Source organism: Sceloporus occidentalis, unplaced genomic scaffold (genome assembly GCF_023333645.1).
Source record: "Sceloporus occidentalis isolate IW3139 unplaced genomic scaffold, rSceOcc1.0.p SCAF_83, whole genome shotgun sequence".
NCBI lineage: Eukaryota > Metazoa > Chordata > Lepidosauria > Squamata > Phrynosomatidae > Sceloporus > Sceloporus occidentalis.
In genome coordinates, this window is record NW_028317063.1 from 978,182 (window position 1) to 997,899 (window position 19,718).

General features: G+C 38.2%; 1 protein-coding gene across 1 annotated transcript in view; it reads left to right on the plus strand.

Annotated features, from left to right (window-relative positions):
- LOC149285171 (thrombospondin type-1 domain-containing protein 7B-like) overlaps nt 1-19,718 on the plus strand; it is an 87,950-nt gene that overhangs the window by 47,020 nt on the left and 21,212 nt on the right. The window contains exons 14-19 of the mRNA XM_089495716.1: nt 561-566; nt 3,967-4,097; nt 9,136-9,289; nt 14,300-14,441; nt 16,763-16,878; nt 19,125-19,242. Coding sequence (XP_089351842.1) covers nt 561-566; nt 3,967-4,097; nt 9,136-9,289; nt 14,300-14,441; nt 16,763-16,878; nt 19,125-19,242 — 667 coding nt within the window. The remainder of the gene's footprint in view (nt 1-560; nt 567-3,966; nt 4,098-9,135; nt 9,290-14,299; nt 14,442-16,762; nt 16,879-19,124; nt 19,243-19,718) is intronic.

Consider the following 19,718-nt stretch of genomic DNA (forward strand, 5'->3'; position numbering starts at 1 on the left):
TAGGTGGGCCGAATGGGGCCGATTTGCCGTTAAATTCTGCATTTCTATGTTCTGTGTTACATGATTATTTTTTTGTAACACTTAGTCCCAATATTGAAATTGTTTTCTGTATCAAATGACCGTTACATTTATAATTTGTGTTTTATTATTTGGCAGGGTTTTTTTTTTTAAAACTAAAATGCACTTCAACTTTACAAGCATTTCATGCACTAAACAAGGGATATTTTCGTGTTCTAACACAATAACATCTCATTATGTAGAAAGGTCTGATTTTGTGTTCCACGCAGTTTATTGTCCACATTGAATTTAATTCTAATCATGTTTTAAATGTCTTGCTTTTAAGTATTTCTATGCAAGGAACAAACCTAATCAGTTAACATATGTTTTATACAAAACGTATTCACAGCTGCCACACTTGGTACAATCAGATTTAATACATAAAAACCCGGATAGGGATCTGGTAGTAAGTTTTTTTTATATCAAAGTGCAGGTAAACTAATGGCTATATAATTTTCTTTCCTTTTTGCTGGTCACGCACACTATTGTGGACCTCTCGAAAGGCTCAGGTTGGTATTTTGCTGTATATTTTGTCTTCCCGCAGAAACCTCTCGCCATATTGTCATAAATTTATCATGTACCTGTATGTAATATTGTATATAAATATAAAATCAGGGGTGTATTTACATTAGTATCCCTAGAAACAAAGACTACTGGCACCCTCCAAAGGGTAAAAAAAGGGTTGCATGGGGTAGAAGTTTTTTGGAGAAGTTGCCCCTAATGATGCCTACAGTGGTGTAGCTTTAGGAGCTGTTACTGGGCTCGCTGGTCTAACTGGTAACAGGTGCGCCCTGTGGCTCCATTGTTAAACATTCAGTATACGCATGTTGTTAAAGATCCAGGGAACTGGGTTATGATGTCATAGGTCTCATGCAATATGTAGGCTGGCAGAGAGCATGAAAAATAGATCTGAAATGTCTTCTGAGTTACAGATCCTCAGAGATATTAATATTGTTTATTAATTTATATAGTGCCATCATGTTCTGTAGCGCCGTACAATGGGTAACGACGAAATGATAACAATTTGAAATGCTACTAACCCACCAAAAACTCTGACCACCCTCCACCACAATGGAGGCAAGAAAGTAGGGGTATAAGACTAGAAGATGCCAGAACATGGTTTATTTCAGCTCCACTGGTGATAAATAATCCTCGGATTAAATTAAAATGCACTCTGTTTAAAAAGATTAATTCTTGAATAAATTACAAGGAACCGAGCGCACCATGTGATTTGTGACTCTGATAGCTAAACCTAAGGGGAGAGTGAATAGTGTATGTATATAGAGTACATATAGGTGTATAGGCATAGAGCATACTGGAGAGTTATTGGCAGGGCCTGCCTTAGGGGTGTGCGACCTGTGCGGCCAAAATGAGAAGGGGCAGAGGGGGGGTTAGTGAGAAGGGGCAGAGGTGGTAGATAGTGAGAAGGGGCAGAGGGGGTAGATAGTGAGAAGGGGCAGAGGGGGGAGATTTTTTCCTTTCTCTTTTTTGGGGATGGGGGGCGCCAGAGGAGTAGTCTGCACAGGGCGCCAGAACACCTAAGGCCGGCTCTGGTCATTGGTTTTCCCAGAGTAGAAAAATATGGCCTAAAAAGGGATATTCGGAAGTATATGTGCGATACGTTCCGTGCGGCGAACACAGGGAGTTAATCGACATCGTTGGTGATCATCGCAAGCCCAGCTTTCTGGTATAATAACACAGTAGAGCGCTAGCAGATATAACCGAATGGGCTCCAGAAACACTTGAACGGTTGCTCAATTATGGAGAGCATTATCCGCCGGTCTGATTAGCGGACGCCCGTTAGATAGCAGCCGCTTTGTGCTTTGATTGATATGATAATTGGTTGTCATTGCGCAGGGTAAGGGGCGCTTCCTCACCGCTCGCAGCCTTGGAGAACTTCTATAGAAAATACTAAATCCACTCAATTCAATATCTGCAGCTGTTTATTCCACTTTCTGCGCATTTGATATATTTAGGGATATAAATAGAATGTGTTTTCTTTACATTCTAATGCGTAGCATATTCTGGGTTTATATAATAAATATATTTGTGCCCCCCCCATTCCTCTCAATACCCATCGTGTCCCCTCTCTTCTATGCTATATTCATATTTATCCCCCTTTTCTTTTACTTACCCCTAATGTACTGTGAATATATTGTATTGCCCTGGCTTCAATACCCTACAGTAACGTTAAAGGTTGGAGTATTTTTTCGTTGACCAAATAATGATACTGATTTAGAAAGCGGTAACGGTTTATCCCGGATTTACTGATACCTGCAGCGTTCCAGATTATTATTATTATTATTGTAATTTTGAGATTATTGTGAACACCCCCGATATCAGGTTTAGGGTTCATGCAAATTGAAACCATTCATTATACCTTTTCTCGTCCTGTGGAAGCATTAAGAGTCATTGGTGTTTACATTTTTTCAGCGTTGGAAATTATATTGACCACTTTTCTGGTTGTGAAATGGACTCATCAAACCCTCGGATCCCGAACTAACACTCAATGCCAGATTAAGGAGTTTTGGGCCCTGTAGTAATTACACTGGAAGGGCCCTCTCTGTGGATCTCTCGCCTTTAGCAAGCTCTTCTTCCATTGGCCATTGAAACACAGGAGTGATGGGAGTGATAAAGGGCCATTGGAACACAGGAGTGATGGGAGTGATAAAGGGCCATTGGAACCCAGGAGTGATGGGAGTGATAAAGGGCCATTGGAACACAGGAGTGATGGGAGTGATAAAGGGCCATTGGAACACAGGAGTGATGAGAATGATAAAGGGCCATTGGAACACAGGAGTGATGGGAGTGATAAAGGGCCATTGGAACACAGGAGTGATGGGAGTGATAAAGGGCCATTGGAACAAAGGAGTGATGGGAGTGATAAAGGGCCATTAGAACACGGGAGTGATGGGAGTGATAAAGGGCCTCTGTACGCCTAGGAAGAGATTCCATCAATTGATTCATTGTTACAGTCTTTGGGGTCTTATCACTAAGAGGAGATGTGTGTTTTATCTCCGTCACTTCCCATACGCTATGAAGAGCCAACATCAATAAAGTTCTGCGACAAGGAGAGCTTGGCTAGCCCTGTATAATGTATAGCATTATACATTATACAGGGCCATCTCAGCTCTTCTTGCTTGAGAAGCCCACCAGTGTTGGCCCTTTGTCATTAATAGAGACGTGAAGGCCAATCTCCCTAGGCTCTCAGATTGAAACACTGCGATGGGCATAGGGACCCCGGGAGGACTTCCGTTACTTTAATAGTTCCTTTTAAATATCGAGAAACGTTCCTGACAATAAGCAACGCAAATAAAAAGAATACATTCGCTGTCGGTTTTGTCTCTTTTGTAACATCCAATTTAATGGGGGGGGACACGTTCTTTTTCATCATCTCGGGATAATTTATTATATTCAAGATATAAAACGGAGGATTTAATTTCTGAGATGTGTTTGCGCCGTGGGAGTGCTGCGCTATAATTTGATTTAAAGACAAAAAGCAGCAGGTTGCTATTAGGACATTTTATCTGTTCTTTGAGATTTCAAGTTTTTTTTAACTATCGTGGTTTTTTTAGCCAAGTACAACAGTCCCCAATTTTTACAGAATGATTCCGCTGTCACGGAGCTTTTCCTACCAGAACTGACATGTTTCTTACAGTTTTAGCTCATTATCAGTGATCACCCCCCAGGGCAAGACTTATATTATAATACAGGTTCCCCCTATATTGTACATCTCGATGACAAGCAGCACTAAAATGACATTTATTGGATTCAGGGCCCCTGTCTTAGCGCACCCTTCATGAATTAGTCATTTTAGTGCATTTAATTCAAACTTTTGGACGTCTATAAGCTCTGTCGCATTAATAGGCGTTCTGATAGCCCTGGATATTTTTTTTTTTGTCGTCCTAGGTGTATGAGACAGTCCCGTGTTCCAGTGAATGCCGTCAGTATTCATGGGTGGCAGAACCGTGGTCAGCTTGCAAACTCCACAGCGAAGAAAAGTCTGCCTGCGGGGAAGGAATACAAATCAGGAACGTTCGGTGAGTGGCTGTAGATCACACAGCTAGGAAGATGCGCTGGGGAAAAAAATAACAGGGATCGGATGATGAAATACAAGGGAAAAAAAAAAAATCTCTTGTGCTGCTCCGATGATCAAAATTGAGCTTTTATCACATATTATCAAGGTTCTGTTATTCTTTAATCTGTTTAAAGCCAATGAAAAATGACTTAGCTTTCGGGGAAGGTGCAGCTCCAGAGCTGCAGTGTGCTGCCCCCTACATAATCTTGTTTTCACTCCTTTGATTGGCTGCAATCGGTGGAAGGAAAGCTCTCCCAATGAGTCAGAAAGCGGAGGAGAGAGGGGCACGGAGAACGTTTTCAGGGGACCGCTCGGCGGTCCTGCAAGCCAAGTAGCTGGGAAGGCATGGAAAGAGGCAGATAGTTATGGGAGTTCTGCTGTACCCTCCATGCATTTGCGGGGGTACCAAACAAAAATGTATAGGGGCCACTCAACTATCATATAAGTTAAAGTGGAGAAGATGGGTGGAGTGTCCCTTTAAAGGAAGCACTGTGTCTAAATCTACAATTTTAATAAATGATTTGCCTGGAAACTTACATTTTATAGAAGGTAAATTAGCCATATTTGTATAATAAAAAAATATTAATGTCATAATAATACATTTTCTTTCTCTATCTATCATCTGATAATATCTGCCATCTGGCCTATGGCTTCTTACGTCTTCATTCACGCCAATATATTCAAAATGTAACCAAAATTCTGATAAATTGCCCTCATTTGATCGTAGTCCTTGTAGGAAACTATGTAAGCTACGTTCCCAATGCCCGGAGCGAGATACCAATTGCAAAAAAAACCGAGACTTTTAAAATCTATATTTAAGGTTGTTTAGATGAAGGTGTTACACTTGTCGCCGTGATTTCCCTCTGTCAAAAGCTTATTTTGAGAGATATTTGACTTTGCGTCAAGTAGAGTACAAAGCTTTATCTACAAAGAGCTGGTATAAGATCAGAACACAACCAACCTGCTCTTATTGTCAGCTCGAGAAGAAAAGAGAAGAAATTGGAGAAATAGTTATTTCTCGTCTGGCCTTTAATACCCAGGCTTAACCCTTTAAGTGTGCTTCCTAAACCACCTAAAGAATTATACCCCCTTGTCCCATGTAACCCCTAAACAATGCATGTGAAAGTACTTTGTAAGAGAAATGTACTTACCTAAAGGGGAAACTCTATGGGCCGAGGATTCTTACCACTGATTGGTTGCTTGAAACAAATGATTACCTTAATGTATGGTATATTAATGTATGGGGTAAGGGTGTGTGTATGGTATTAGCGTGTTTGTTTATGTTATAAGAGGGAATACGTGTGTTAGTGCATAGCATTAGTGTGTGTGGGTGTTAGTGTATGGTGTTAGAATGTGCGTGTGCTAGTTTATGGTGTTAGTGTGAGTGTGTGTGTGGATGGTAGTGTACGTGTGTGGGTGTGCAGGGCTAGACTGGCCTTAAAGTGCCAGACCCACCTTGTCATCACCATTCCGGCCCTGTGGGTGGGTGATAGAACATGGTACATTGTTTACATTACATTACATTACTTATGTGGGCATTAGTCTATGGCGTGATAATGTGTGTAGGAGCGTGTTTTTTTATACTTTTTTAAAATACATTTTTATATTTATTCTCATTGTAGGTCCTGTTATCTTTTTACATGGTTTCCTATGATCTTTTTAGTTTTCTTTTACATTGTTGCCATGGGGACACAGTATTTTCTAGTCTAGTCTTACAACGAAAGTATCTGTGCTTATTAAGTGTGCCGTACATTCCCTGATCCTGATCACTCAATTTAAAAAAAAAAGAACAAAAAAAAAACCTGCATAGTCTTAAAGAAGAAACCAAAAATCTCTAAATCGGCATTACTGGAAGCTTATGTGTCTTCGGCGAACTTTAAGCTGGTTCATAGCTCTCATTTTAGCCCAATACACAATTAACCCTTATGTTACCCCTCTTTCTGCCTAAGTTACTCATATGATTCCATTTAGAATGTGAGCTCACGTTTGGGACATTCATATGCCCATTATTCTTGCTAGAAGTCTTGTATGGAAGTGTCACGAGGGTAGATTGTAAGCTCACTGGCAAGGGGTTTCATCTGCTGTTGTATCTGTATATGTAACAATATTTTGTTATATATATATATTTTTGTTATATCTTTGTTAACCGCCCCATAATTACATGCTACAGAGCTGCGGGATACATTAGAGCTTAATAAATAATGGATAATGATAACAATCCTGACCTCACAATCTGTAACGACCTTCTTCGTTATCGAGGCTTCCGATGAGTCCCACAGAAACACATTTCTTGAGCAACTTACAAAAAAAAAAACCCCTTTCACGAAGAGCTTTGCGGGTTTCCGGCGAGCTTCATTTAAAAGTAATTGAGATAGAATGTGCAATATCTCAAGGGAGCCGGGAGATCCTCAGAACGGGAATTAGTGAATCCTCTCCTATATCTTTTTTTATGAAGACGCTGGCTCGCGAAGGTAAGGTATTAAAAATCTACTACAGACCCCGGGAGCAATACGGCAAAATGTGTTTTCCTGGAAAGCAGAACCAGTTAAAAAACATTCCATTAAAATAAAGATCTGCATCAATTTGGCCAACATTAAAATATTTCCAGCCCTATTCATTCCCCCGGATGTAAAAATTTGATAAATTCTCATGTTCTGCAATCTGGAGATCCCATTCGTCACTCAAAGGACTCTTAAAACGCAGGACTTTATTACCTATTTGTAATTTAAGTCCCTGAAGCCGCAGGACAGCTACTTTAATTGAATGGCTGAGATCTTTTATTTTATTATAGCCGTTATGGCGTGTGGCGGTAGAGAAGGCCTGCCATCTTTGCGTCCGTGAGAGAATAAACTTCATCGGCTCCTACATAAAAAAAAACCCTGCCGCATTCGCACGCGTAGCGATCATGCATATAAAGTATGTGTTTGATGGTATTTCAGACCTTTACTGGTCTAAAGAAGGTGGGGGGCACTGGATAACTTACATACTAATGCCCCCCCCATGTACCATATGTTTGGGACAGCAGCAGAGTACCTACGGTTTGTTGGGTGGATAAGGCCTATTGATCTATTGATTATGGAGACCCAAATCTTATTCACAAACTGGAATCCAAAAGAATAGTCCATTCCCACACATATGCCTATTCATATACATAAGTATAATTATTAGACTTGTGCATTCATCTTCGGGCGAACATGAAAACGAACACGAAGGTTAAGTTGGCCGGCAGAGACCCCTGGTCTCCTTGCTATAACAGTTAAAGGTCTGTACAAGCGACTTTAGTGGTCGTTCGTACGTACGGACTTTTAACTGTTGTAGCAGGGAGACCAGTGGTCTCTGCCGGCCAAGTTGCCGGGAAAGGATTTTAAAAGTCTGTAAAAGTGACCCTATTGGTCGCCAGCAGGGGCCCCTGCAGGTGACCAATAGAGTTGCTCATACGGACATTTAAACTCCTGGCGCCAAAGCTGGTGCGTAGTCCGTACCGCGTTAACCTCGTATTAACCCCTTCTAAAAAAAAACCGAAAAAAACAACGAACACGAAGAATGCACACAAATATTACCCTGAACAGAAGTCAGGAACGGGCCAATATTCGCGGAATACGGAGATTTTTTCCCCCACAAAGACGAACATGAAGACTAAGAGTTGGCCGGCGCCCAAGTCTAATAATTATATGATATTTGGGTACAATAAGTGAAGTTTGTCCGGCATATACATACGAGAAATGGCCAAAGATAAAAAAAACTGGCCCTGGCATTTTAAGGCCAGCAGGGGATTCATCACACATGATGTAAGACATTGCCGCCTGGACACGTTATTCAAAGAGTGGTCACTATGGTATTACATCATCAAGCGGGGGGGGGGTCCGCAGGTGATCACATACTAAAGTTTGGTGATGCTAACAGTATATGGGAAGCACAAAAGACAAGGGCCCGTTGGCATTTGCCTGGTGCTCCCAATGACCGAGTTTGAATAGGTCATTGTAAATAGGCATTCGAGACCCACCACCGAATGGAATAATACATTCAATAATATAAAAGTGTTCCTTGTCCGCTACGGGGTTCCTGTTTACCCACTGCTAGGTTTAAAGTTAAATTGAGTAAGAACCTCGGGAGAAGACATTTCATTCTATATTGTTATAAAATCAGAATGCAATGAAAACACGCTCAGTGGGAATATTGTGTGAGAAGGAAAATACACACTTATGTTCTTTATCAAGCTTTTAAAACTCTCTCTCATTGTCAGAATTTCTGTGAATTTTCCTGCGAACGATCTATGGGGGTCGGGGGAATTACTTTCAAAAAACATTTTGCCTGTCAATAAAATCCATTATTGGTAGTTTTCTAGGAATAAAGATGGTAAAAAAATAAAATAATAATAGTACACAAAACAATACAAGAGAGGGAAATGATACACAAAGTTCCAAAAAGTGAACATGATATTCACGCCAAAGAACCCGAGATTCTTGAAACATTAACCCTTCAGTGGCCCATTGGGTAGATTTGAATTTGGTGACTCAGCAAATGTGTTAACCTAATGGAAACTTTGACTTTAATAGAGTCACCTGTATTCAAGCAGGGAAATAAACCATAACATACCGGTAGCAAAATCATACATTGGGAGTCATATATATATATGATCACAGTGGTGTAGAATAGAAAAGAGTCAGCTCCAGACTAAGTGACCCTGAGAATCTGCCCCTTTTACCCAGAGACCCTGAGTTTGGGGCAAAGCCCCTGAGATTCCGGGTCGAACCCTAAGAGTTTCCAGGTACGATTATATTTCAAAGAATGAGAAATGATATGACAAAACCAGGGGATGAATGGGTTAAATGTAATGCTACAAAGCATTTATTCACTGAGAGAGTAGTAGATATCTGACTTCCAGGTTTGTCATCTCACATTAGGTAGACAAGGTGGGTCAGAAGATTCTTACCTGTTCTTAGTTTAATGATTCACTTTAACACTATAGTTACCATAACATATTTGGTTCTCTTTCTTAGGTGTGTAAGTGTATCAGAAAATGGTGAAGATATCTTTGTAAATGATACATATTGTAACCAGCGAGAAATGGTCCCTACGACACAAAAGTGTACGCTGTCCTGCCCTGGAGAGTGTGTGATGTCAAACTGGGGTCCATGGAGTCCTTGTCCAAAGGTATGTATGACTTTTTTGCTGTTGTACACCACAGGGAGAATGAAAATGTCGGTATACTGCATAATATTTTGATCCATAGACCACAGCGGTATAAAAATAATTTTTACATGACAATAAGTGGTAGATACATAGTTAAAAGTGAACAGCAACATTCTATGACATAACAAGTCCTTCTATTATTATTTATTTGGTGGATTATGACATCAGCAAGTCATTTTCCAGGTCCTACCCACTGGATACTGTTTCATAAACACTACCTTCTTTAGAATGCCTCTGTCTCATGGAAGATATAATCATGGGTGACATATTAAATATTTTTAGAAAAATATATATGCCCCCCCAACCCAGATTAATAAAAAAAAAACCCAGCCTGAAATGTATAGATATAAAATGATGGATGTTTAAAATACTAGGATGGACACGATTTCTGTAGACATGAATGGTGATTGGATCCCCTGTGATACTGCGCTATCAAAGAATAAAGAAGAGTCTTTTATTATCTTCCAAACTGCTTTTCCTGTAAACTGTATGTTCTTGTATATTTGCCCCGGAGCAGACTCCAAGGAAAAAGACAGAAAATAATGAAAGAGGAGGAAGACAAAATTGAATATTTATAGTGAAATCATCCTCCTATAGTAAAAGTGTCACAAGTCTCCAGGGCATAATAGTAACGCGCATTTTGAATGAGTATGCGTGATTGAGGGAATGAATCTGTGAATGAATGCATTTGTGTGTGTGATAGCATGGATGTGTAAGTGCTGGAACCTAGGCATGATGGGACTGTGATTGCTGTTAGCAGAATCCTGAATTTGTAGTCACAAAACTTTGTAGGCCCAGAAATCAGTGAGAGGAAAAGTAAAGGTTTTGTGTCATTTACTTTATTTTAATCTGCATATTTTATTAAAGGCCATATTTTCTCACAGTGAAAAATGAGTGCGGCCCTTGCACGTATACAATTCTGATTAAGTGGCCCACTGCAGAAAAAACTTGGACACCCTTGAAATAGACCAACAGCTCATCATGGGAAAGGGCCCTGGAATAATGCATATTTCAATCATTTAGGTGATTTTTAATAATCGACTTATTCAACTATACATTTTACAGGGCTAACCAAGCTCTTCTTGCAGAACTGGTGGAATATTTTGGGGCAAAAACTTGAGCCCCGCTATTCTTATATTTTATTTGAAGTTATTTTTATTTTATCTTTTTATATCACAATTTCTTATTCCTTTGTTTATTTTTTTCTTGTATTTTCAGTTCTGCTTTATGGTTCAAAGAAATCATATATATGATATATTTTTAAATAAGCTGCAAAGTCTGCATGCATAATATATCACTTTTTATATTCTTGGCGAACCTGGGTGACATTGCGTGGGTTCCCATGAAATCTAAAAAAGGTGACAAGGTATTAACCGGTGAGCCGCTTGCCACTTCCAAGACGCAGAATATAGAGTATTCATCTCAGTTAACCCTTTCCTATTTTGTATTCCAATATTATTACATTCTCAACCTAGACTCTAATCTGGGTATAGTCACCATCCAAGAATCCAAATGCTATCTGAATATCTTTGGAGTTGTAGTCTATAACTGCTGGACTATTTATTATTATTTATTGTTTTATATAGCGTGATCATATGCCGTAGCGCTGTACAATGGGTGGACGGGACATTACAAGTAGCATATCACATAACAATCTGACTTCCAGAACAACATGCTCAAACTAAGGGGTTAATTAATAAAATTAATTAATAAAGGTTATTTTAACTCTTTAGTTAAAACAGGGAAATTGTTAATTCCTGTATTATCACTATAGATTATGAAGTGCCGACCCTAGTCGGCTTCCCCCGGAGGAACCGGTCAACTAGCGTCATAAATGCACATGGCCAGTCTTAGAGGGATTTTGGTCCCAAGGGAGCTGTCTGCCCTTAGTCAAGTGTTCCAGGAGATGCCATCAATTCAGACCAGTCTCCATTGGTCCCAACCCAGAGCCCCCAATTCAATGGCAGCTGCCTGGGATGCATGGTGCTAAAACTGGACACGTCCCTTTGGATCAAAATCCTGCTCGGCCAGCTAGGAAGTCCATCTTTTCCCTTTTCCTAGATGACTATTAAAACCCCTCTTAAGGGGGAGACAATGACCTTGACTTGTTGGCCGCCTTCCATTAAAACAAATGTTTCTTGACCAATATGGGGGGAAAAAACTTGGATTTATTGACTTTTCACTCATCGGAAACATTTCCATGAACTAAGCTCATCCAGACGCGAGCCGGAGCCAGTTGGGCTGTATCGCATCACTAAAAAAATGTTCTAAAAATTGACAAGCAATTTTACAGAAGATATAGTTGGTAGCTCGTGCTCTTTTGATTAATGGTTTATTTGCTTTTGATGACAGGTACACTTTAAATAACATGGCTGATGCTATTGGAGTTTTCGAGTACAACCTCATAATGTTCCTCCCTGTTATTACACACTCCCTTCCTGACCGAATTTATTACTTATGTAGTACACTTGGCCCAGCAGGATTTGTGTCTGTTTCCACTCTCTTAGAGCTCATTGAGATTCCGATCACATGAAAGTAACATCAGAAGCATCCTCATTCCTTCTGCATTTTTCATTATTTGCATAAACTACGCAAATTTTCCCGAGAACCCCCGAGTTTAAGATGTGAACGCTCATTCAGTGTGGCACCAGGCAATTTTTCAGCAGGATTAAAATAAACAAGAGAAACATATTATTATGGCATGTTGAATCGGGATCAACAAGGGTCTCTTCCTTGCCGGTTCTGTGAAATAAAGTGTTTGTCACGTTTCGGCCAAAATTAAATTACAGGAAATATATGCACAGTTATTTACAATAATGCGCCTAATACAAAGAAAGCATTGTTCATTCCGCGTTCTCGGACCATTTGATATTATGGTAGATATTGATTAAGGTAGTCTCAAACAAAAAAAAAAGTTCCTGGGCAGATTATTGATTAAAATTCTCTTTTTTAGCAATTCCGGTGATTTCACACCAAGGGATGAGATGTTCCTCTAGGTGGAAAGTGTCTTCTACTTCTCTGAACAGAACAAGAAAAGAAAGCATATGGTTCTATTGAGAGTTTCTTCTGGTTGTGTCAGAGTTCCAAAGGACAATATCCTTCACTTGACCCAACAATCATTTTAGGGAGATACTTAAATTGCTTTTATGAACCCATTACATTTTCATCCACCAGAAGGGGTTCTTTAATGTTATGTAGTTGATGACCTTTTTTGAAATGCATTGGAAACCCCAAGGAACACCCTACTCTGACATAAAGAAGTAACAGAATTATACTAAAGAGACACATAATGATAACTACGATTAAGTATAACGCCTACCATTCTGGTTAAAATCTCATTATTCCTGTATTTATTGTGTTTTTAATTTCCTCTTTTCTATCATACATCTTGTATTGGTTTGTGGGTAACATTGAATGGTTCAGGTCACCACAGTCAAAAAGTATTCCTCAACTTTAGCAAATTTAAGCAGGATCAACCCCTAAATTGTGATTGTTGCAAATATTAAATAGAGATTTTCATCAACAATAATTTAAAATCAATGATCGCTTATGGGTAAATAAATAAAAAATAAATAAAAGAGTGATTTACATGAACCTTTTATTAAGTAAAAAAGGAATTGTGGAAGCTCACCTAGTTATTGTTAGTACTGAAAAAATGTTATTTGACAGCATACGTGAATTCATTTTTTTTCCATGAAGATTATGAAAATATTGGATTTCATTACCCCGGTGCCCGAAGGCTGTTCTGCAGTTCCATTACCTCGTAGCTAAAAAAAAAGACTTAAAATGTTATTTTTTAATTAAACTAACATTAAGGTATAATACCGTGATTTCATGCCAGCTTAATTGTAATATGTGAGTATCAAAAGCAAAATGTTTTTTGGTTTTTTTTTTAATAAGAAATACATTTAGCATATCCAACAGGATGAGTGTTGAGCATGATAACAGAGTCTTTAAAAGTTTGTGATATGTTGGTTTATCCAGAAAGATGTAGAGCATTTACTGACTTGGAGGTTTCTTCTTCAAGCTAGGACCTCTTCAAGAGATAAGGTGGTCCTTATTGGAGAGAATTTCCATTCTTAAAAAGCAGTGCATTAAAGGGACATGTTCCCCACAAGCACACTAATACTGTAAGGGGATGCATTAAATGACACACAAAACGTCTCCTTACAAGTACAGCTAATATTCTTTATGCAAAGGACTGAGCACAGCTGAACACTTAAGAAAACTGAACCTTTGGCTCCTCCATTGGGTCGCTGAGACCTGCTGGTATTCAACTGAAGGCTGCAGCTGACAAGTGGTCCTTCTTTCAGATGCAGCTCTTCATTTGGAAGGATAGCCATGTGTTATCTTCAATATACAATATTATCTCTGCAGATAACTGATTATAAAGCTAATGTAAGTATTAGCATTCTAGAAGGTAGAGGTCTCAAAGTGACAACAGACCTCCATCGCTGTTCTTCTCATCTCAGAGGTAACTGAGCCACCTACTAGAGAATTCCCCTGGCTGGTAAAAGTATCCACATAATTCTGTATATCTATATAGTGTTCTAAAATATTCTAGTTAGGAAGATCTTAAATCTAGACTGAAGTCTTGAAAGTGAATCCTACATTTGTTTTGGCTAAATTTGAATTAGGAAAAAAAAACTGCAATACACTTGAAATGGGTGAAAAGATGGTTTTATCTTCCATAAAATTCTGTTTCTTTTCGAAATGTTTTGAATTCTTGGCGATAGTAAATTAGTATGCTGGGCTACCTGCAGAACTCTCTTGGTGCTTGTGTTAAAAATGTTTTCTGTTACTATGTGTATCCATGTCAACTGAAAGTATTTTTATGCTTTATTTTGTACTCTGCAATCTCCTTTTGTCCCCGTAGCTTAGTAACACCCTTTCTATAAAGAGTTTTCAAGTTCTGATTGAAACACACTAATCAGTTTATTTCACATTTGCTAATTGTTTTTTTTTTTCTAGTTCTGCAATTCAAACCACAAGAGGAGAAGAACCAGATTCCCCCTAAGAATCCCAACTAATGGCTATAAATGTCCGGAGGACTCGCAAGCGGATTCTTGTATTCTCAATAGCAATTGTTTCCATTATAGTTACAATGTAACAGGTGCGTACCAACCATTTCTATGGAAAAAAATCATTTTTTCGAATCGCTTTTGGTCCATTCTCGTGATTTGCATGATTTTTTTTCCTCCCCAATAAATGCAAAGTTACTGTTGGGTGATGGATAATTTGGGCAGCGTTTGTAAGGATGGGTGAGAGGAGGAAACTAATTAAGGTGCTAATTCTGCTAATTCTTAACTTCGCTTTTAGGTAAAACAGACCCTTACTGTCAAAACCAAATATCACTAAACCAATTAAACTGATTTAATGAGGAAACCCACAAGTTATAGGTATCTTCATTAAAAATTAACGAATGTGTTTACGCTGAAAATTGGGAATTAGACAACACTGTGGCCTTTATGTGAAAAGATCTGTACGTCTCCAGTAACCAATTAAGAGTCCAATACCTAAAAAGTCTCTTTATAGATATCCTTTAGGGGGTTGTTTTCCCTATTTATGTTTTTTTTTTTTTAAATCGAAAATTAAATGCAGCTTTAGACAATTCCCAGTCTAGTGAATAACAAATACCCTTTTTGATCATGTTAAATTTCTCCTAGTTTTTTAATTTGACACCAAATCAGGTTATTGCCATGTAAAGTAAAAGGCAAGTAAAAGGCAGCAAAGAATGCATGCCGGAGATGAGAAGTGTTGGAACATATATTGCATTTGTACTGGGGTTTTTTTCCCACAACTCTAGCAAATAAACCAAAAGGCAGATTTTATAGCCATTTATATGGAGAAGCAATTTTTTATTTTTTTTTATCATTTTTTTCTGATTTTTTTTTATTAAAAAAAGTAAATATAAAGATTTTTGGAGTAAAAGTCACTTTTAAATTAGGCTTTTTTCAGTGATCTCATAATAATTGTTTTTTGCATTCAAAACGGAATATTATTTACCGAAAAAAATGAAAAATATTCTGAAACATTCGGAAATTATATTGTACTTTACTTTATTTAATTCATGCTTTAAGCCCTCTTAACCTTCCGGCTCTGACAGGTCCTGATGGTCTATTACTGGTTTAAATAACCCTCTAAGAGTCTTGAACAACAATGTTGCTTTTATGTAGCAATAGGAATATGGGCAATTACTCCCTGTTACTTTTAAAGGTTAGAAAGTAACAATAGAATAATATTTTTTAGTGCCAGAGTAATGGTCTTCTCTGCGGTAATAAAGCTGTAGGTATCATTTGTAGCCCACAGTGTATAAAACTCAAAATTCAGTTTGAGTGAACATTTAAAGACAAGCTTTCGCATTTGTAAGTATTTTTTATAATAAGGAAGACCCTTGCACTAGTTTTTCTACTTCTGTATAGGGTTTAGACGAAAAATCATATGATTGAAAACCAAAATTCTAGATCTTAACCCCCAATGACAAAGCCTGTACATGTACGGGCTCAAAATGCATTGTTTTTAATGGGTTTAGGGACCGCCCTTGTCCTTAAGGGGTTAAATAGCTCTAAAATCCAAGACATCATACATTTTTTAAAAATATTCAACCAACCATACAAAAACTACATATAATATAAAAAAGTACTATTAGACCACTGTGTAATACGTTTTAAACCAGTGAATTGCATATCCCCATTCTGCCTACCTGATAAACTACAAAATTGAAATTTTTTCCTAAAACACTGTAATTCAATGAATTAGCTTGTATGTTTTTTGCATGTTTTTTGCAGCTGTTGATACTAATTCAGATACATAATTTCAATGTGGTTTACAGCAGTGCCACAACATGGTGAAAAGCTGTAGAATGTGTGCGTTTCGTAACCTCAAACTAAAGTTTGGTCGAGAAAGGACCAGCAATTAACCTTTTGTGGGCTTTAATGGATCATTCTCCCTGGATTCAATAGATTAGATTATTTAAGGGGATTGTGGCAGGTGCCCATTTTCCTTTTTAAAGATCTGAAGATCTTGGGTGGGTATTATTCATAATAATGAATGATACTTTGCTTAATTTATAATCATAACCCATGGACCAGTTTGAAAAAACTTGTGCTATAGTTTGCCTATGGGCTCCTTTTGACTGCTCATGAGGATCCTTCATGTCCACCATGTTTCACAAGACTATTGCTCCCCAACACTCAAAGGGTTGTCTTATAGCTTGAGTGTAAAATGCCAACGATGCCAGACTGGCATCTTATTACAACCTCAATTAATTTTCACAGAGACTGAATTGTTTACTCAAGCATTTTGTCCTTCATTGCAGTAAATGTCTGGGGGGGGTAATTTATTGCAGGTTTATGGGTGTATGGGACATTAATGTTGTTTTACCTGTTTTGTGCTTGGGGTTTATTGCTGGTGTGTGTGTGTGGTTGTTCCCAGACTGGAGCGCCTGTCAGCTAAGTGAAAATGCTTCATGCGGAGAAGGTATCAGAACCCGTCTTTTGGAGTGTGTCCGCAGTGATGGATTACCAGTGAAAATCTCCTTCTGTGAACAGGTAAACTTCAGAAAACCAAGTTGATTTTTATCACGCTGAGATCTCAAGTGCCCTTCGATAATGTCCCTGATGCTACTAAGTGCACAATTTAATTACAATAAAATTAGGCTTACTTTTTACTTAATGTCTGTAAGCATCAGTGGCAAATTCTCATCCAAGGGCAGCAGGTCCTGGGTGGCGGCAGCAGCCTCTCTGCTGTCTAATCAGGTGAAGATCACCATATTGTGTGACCAGACTCATTGGCAAGCTACATCTCCTTGGGCCAATTGGGGAGGTCAGAGATCTATCTTGTAACAGCCCCGTATACAATATGGAACAATGTGCATAACTGGCAAAGCATCCATAGGGGGGAAGCTGGGGCACCTCCCTGGGTCAGCCAAGATATGCCTCTGGCAAGCAACACACCATGCTGAAGGCACCCTACACGTACCATGCGTAGCTCCCACTGCAGTTTAAGCATTGTCCAAGATGATCAGCACTTTTGATTTTACCGATAATAGATTTTTGGATGTATTTAAATCTGTAGCTAAAATAGCTTGCAAGTGTTTCAGGTTTTCACAGGGTTAAATCAATTTTTTTTGTTATTTAAGTAAAAAAAAATAAAAAATCAGAGGCAATCTTTAGCCACCGGATCACTAGTGACCCTACAAATATCCTTAAACCTTTTCATATTTAGTCGATGAATATAATTTATCTTGCCAATAATTGTTGGCAGCTTTATTATATAATGTTGTTTCAGTTCAGTGCTTAATATATGGGTTACGACATTAAATTAATCACTGATGTGTTTCCTAATAATAAAATATGAGAGCTCAAATTTAATAACAAAAAAACCCCCCATAATTTTCTCACTTTAGTTTTGATGATGGAACTAGCATAGTATGAAACTAGAATTATATTCGCTGGTGCTTCATTGGGTAGAAACATTTTTAAATATTAAAATTAAATGAACTTTGAATTTTTCAGCATAGCTTAATTAGAAATAAATAAAATAATTTATCTGAATTATTGAAATATATATATAATTTTATATTACCTAAGGAAGCAGAGGGTGACCAGGACAGATTTCCTTAAATCACATCTAAGGACCAACTGGATATTAAATAAGACGTAGAGGGGTTAAAAGACAATCAACAATATTTATTATTTATAAGAATTCCTGGTTCAAAGTACTAAATGTTCCATAACTTCCATCATGTACAAAGGGTGAAGAGGGTATCAATCATTTCTCCCTCCTTGGTTAGTAGGGGGCCCTGGGGACCTCATTTTTTTCTTATAATTTATTTGGGTTTGTGAGTATCAGATGAGGGCATGCGAGTTCAGATTGAATTTTCATGCCCTCATTTATAGCTTCCAAAATTTAAAGCCACCTAGGAATAGCATGCAAATTAGTGAGTATCTCCGTTGTTTTACAAGCTTTAGTGAATAGACCCAATAGGGTTAGGGCTACATTGTACAGGTATGATAGAGTGACCAGTGTAATTAGGAGTGAGCTTTTACTGATCAGAGATAATCAATGGGAATAGTAAGAGGAGGATATACCTAGTCCTACTGACTATTACCAGTGTGTGTAAGACCTGATTTTTCATGAGGTTATCATTTGGGCTTTATTAAAGTTATGGATAGTGTCAAAGGCTTATTTCTGTTTTGAAATGAAAATGATTATTTTTGAAAGCCAGAAGGATCACTTTTTCGACATTTGGAAAATTTACAAGACATAAGTTTATTGAAAGTGTATTATTCTCTTAAGGAACCAGTCACATCTGCTTTGCATTGGCTCTTGTGATGTCATACTCCATCCAACTGGAATTCTGACCTTTTCATTTTCATTGTTGATCTTATTCAAAACAAGTTTTTGTTTACTTTTTATGTTTTTTTTTAATTCTTTTACACATTGCTTATATAATGCATGCATTTTAACATTAACCACTGTGTCATCATAAAGCTGCGAACCTACCAGTGGTTGGGTAATTATCTGCCCATAGCTCAGGGGATAGAGGGGTGCTTGTAAAATGATGTTTTGACTCATTATGTTTCATGTGTTAAACACAAAATACTCCTGTTAGGGCTTTTTTGTTAAGAGGCTGGGATTAGAATGAATGGGCTGTTAGGATAGATTATTTTAATCTATTTATTAATGTAATTGGAAGATTTATGCAGGTTATCTCTTGCTGTACCAAGGTTACATTATGGCAATTAACGTTGCGGCTTTGCCCTGCTGTTTGTTGTGATTTTCTGCTTTGTAGGTCAAACTGGAACATCCATTAAAAATGAGCATGCGTTGCCTGGTGGAATGCTCAATCGACTGTCATCTTTCACAGTGGTCTGCTTGGTCCCCTTGTTCCCAGACATGTGGCATTGGGGGTAAGTAGTCAATGCTATAAATTGGTCAGGGGTCCCGATACTTTTGAGTATTTCACTGCCCCTATTTTTACCTGCAATATGTATTCTTTCAATTGTAATGGGTAATGCCCTTATTTTTTTTTTACTGGTATCAGATACCAGAACAAAACGAGATAAAACCAGATCTTGGGTCTTTAAAGAGTGCTGCCGATCACCCCACAGTTAGAGAACGTGAGCATTTTCATTTCAGTATTCCAAACTAAATTTCTGTAGGCTCTATTTATAACTTGCACTTTGTATCCCTACCGCTCTTTATCTATGTTCTTGTAAGCACCGTTCATTTATTATTTACACCTGACATTTGTGTTTTAATAATAGAATCCGCACATAAACAGCGCGCATGGCTAATGCCCCTTTAAGAAGCCAAAGCAATCTATATCCCTGCAGGGAGATCTCTCGGCGGAAGTAATTTAAACCCAGAAAATGTACACAGTGGA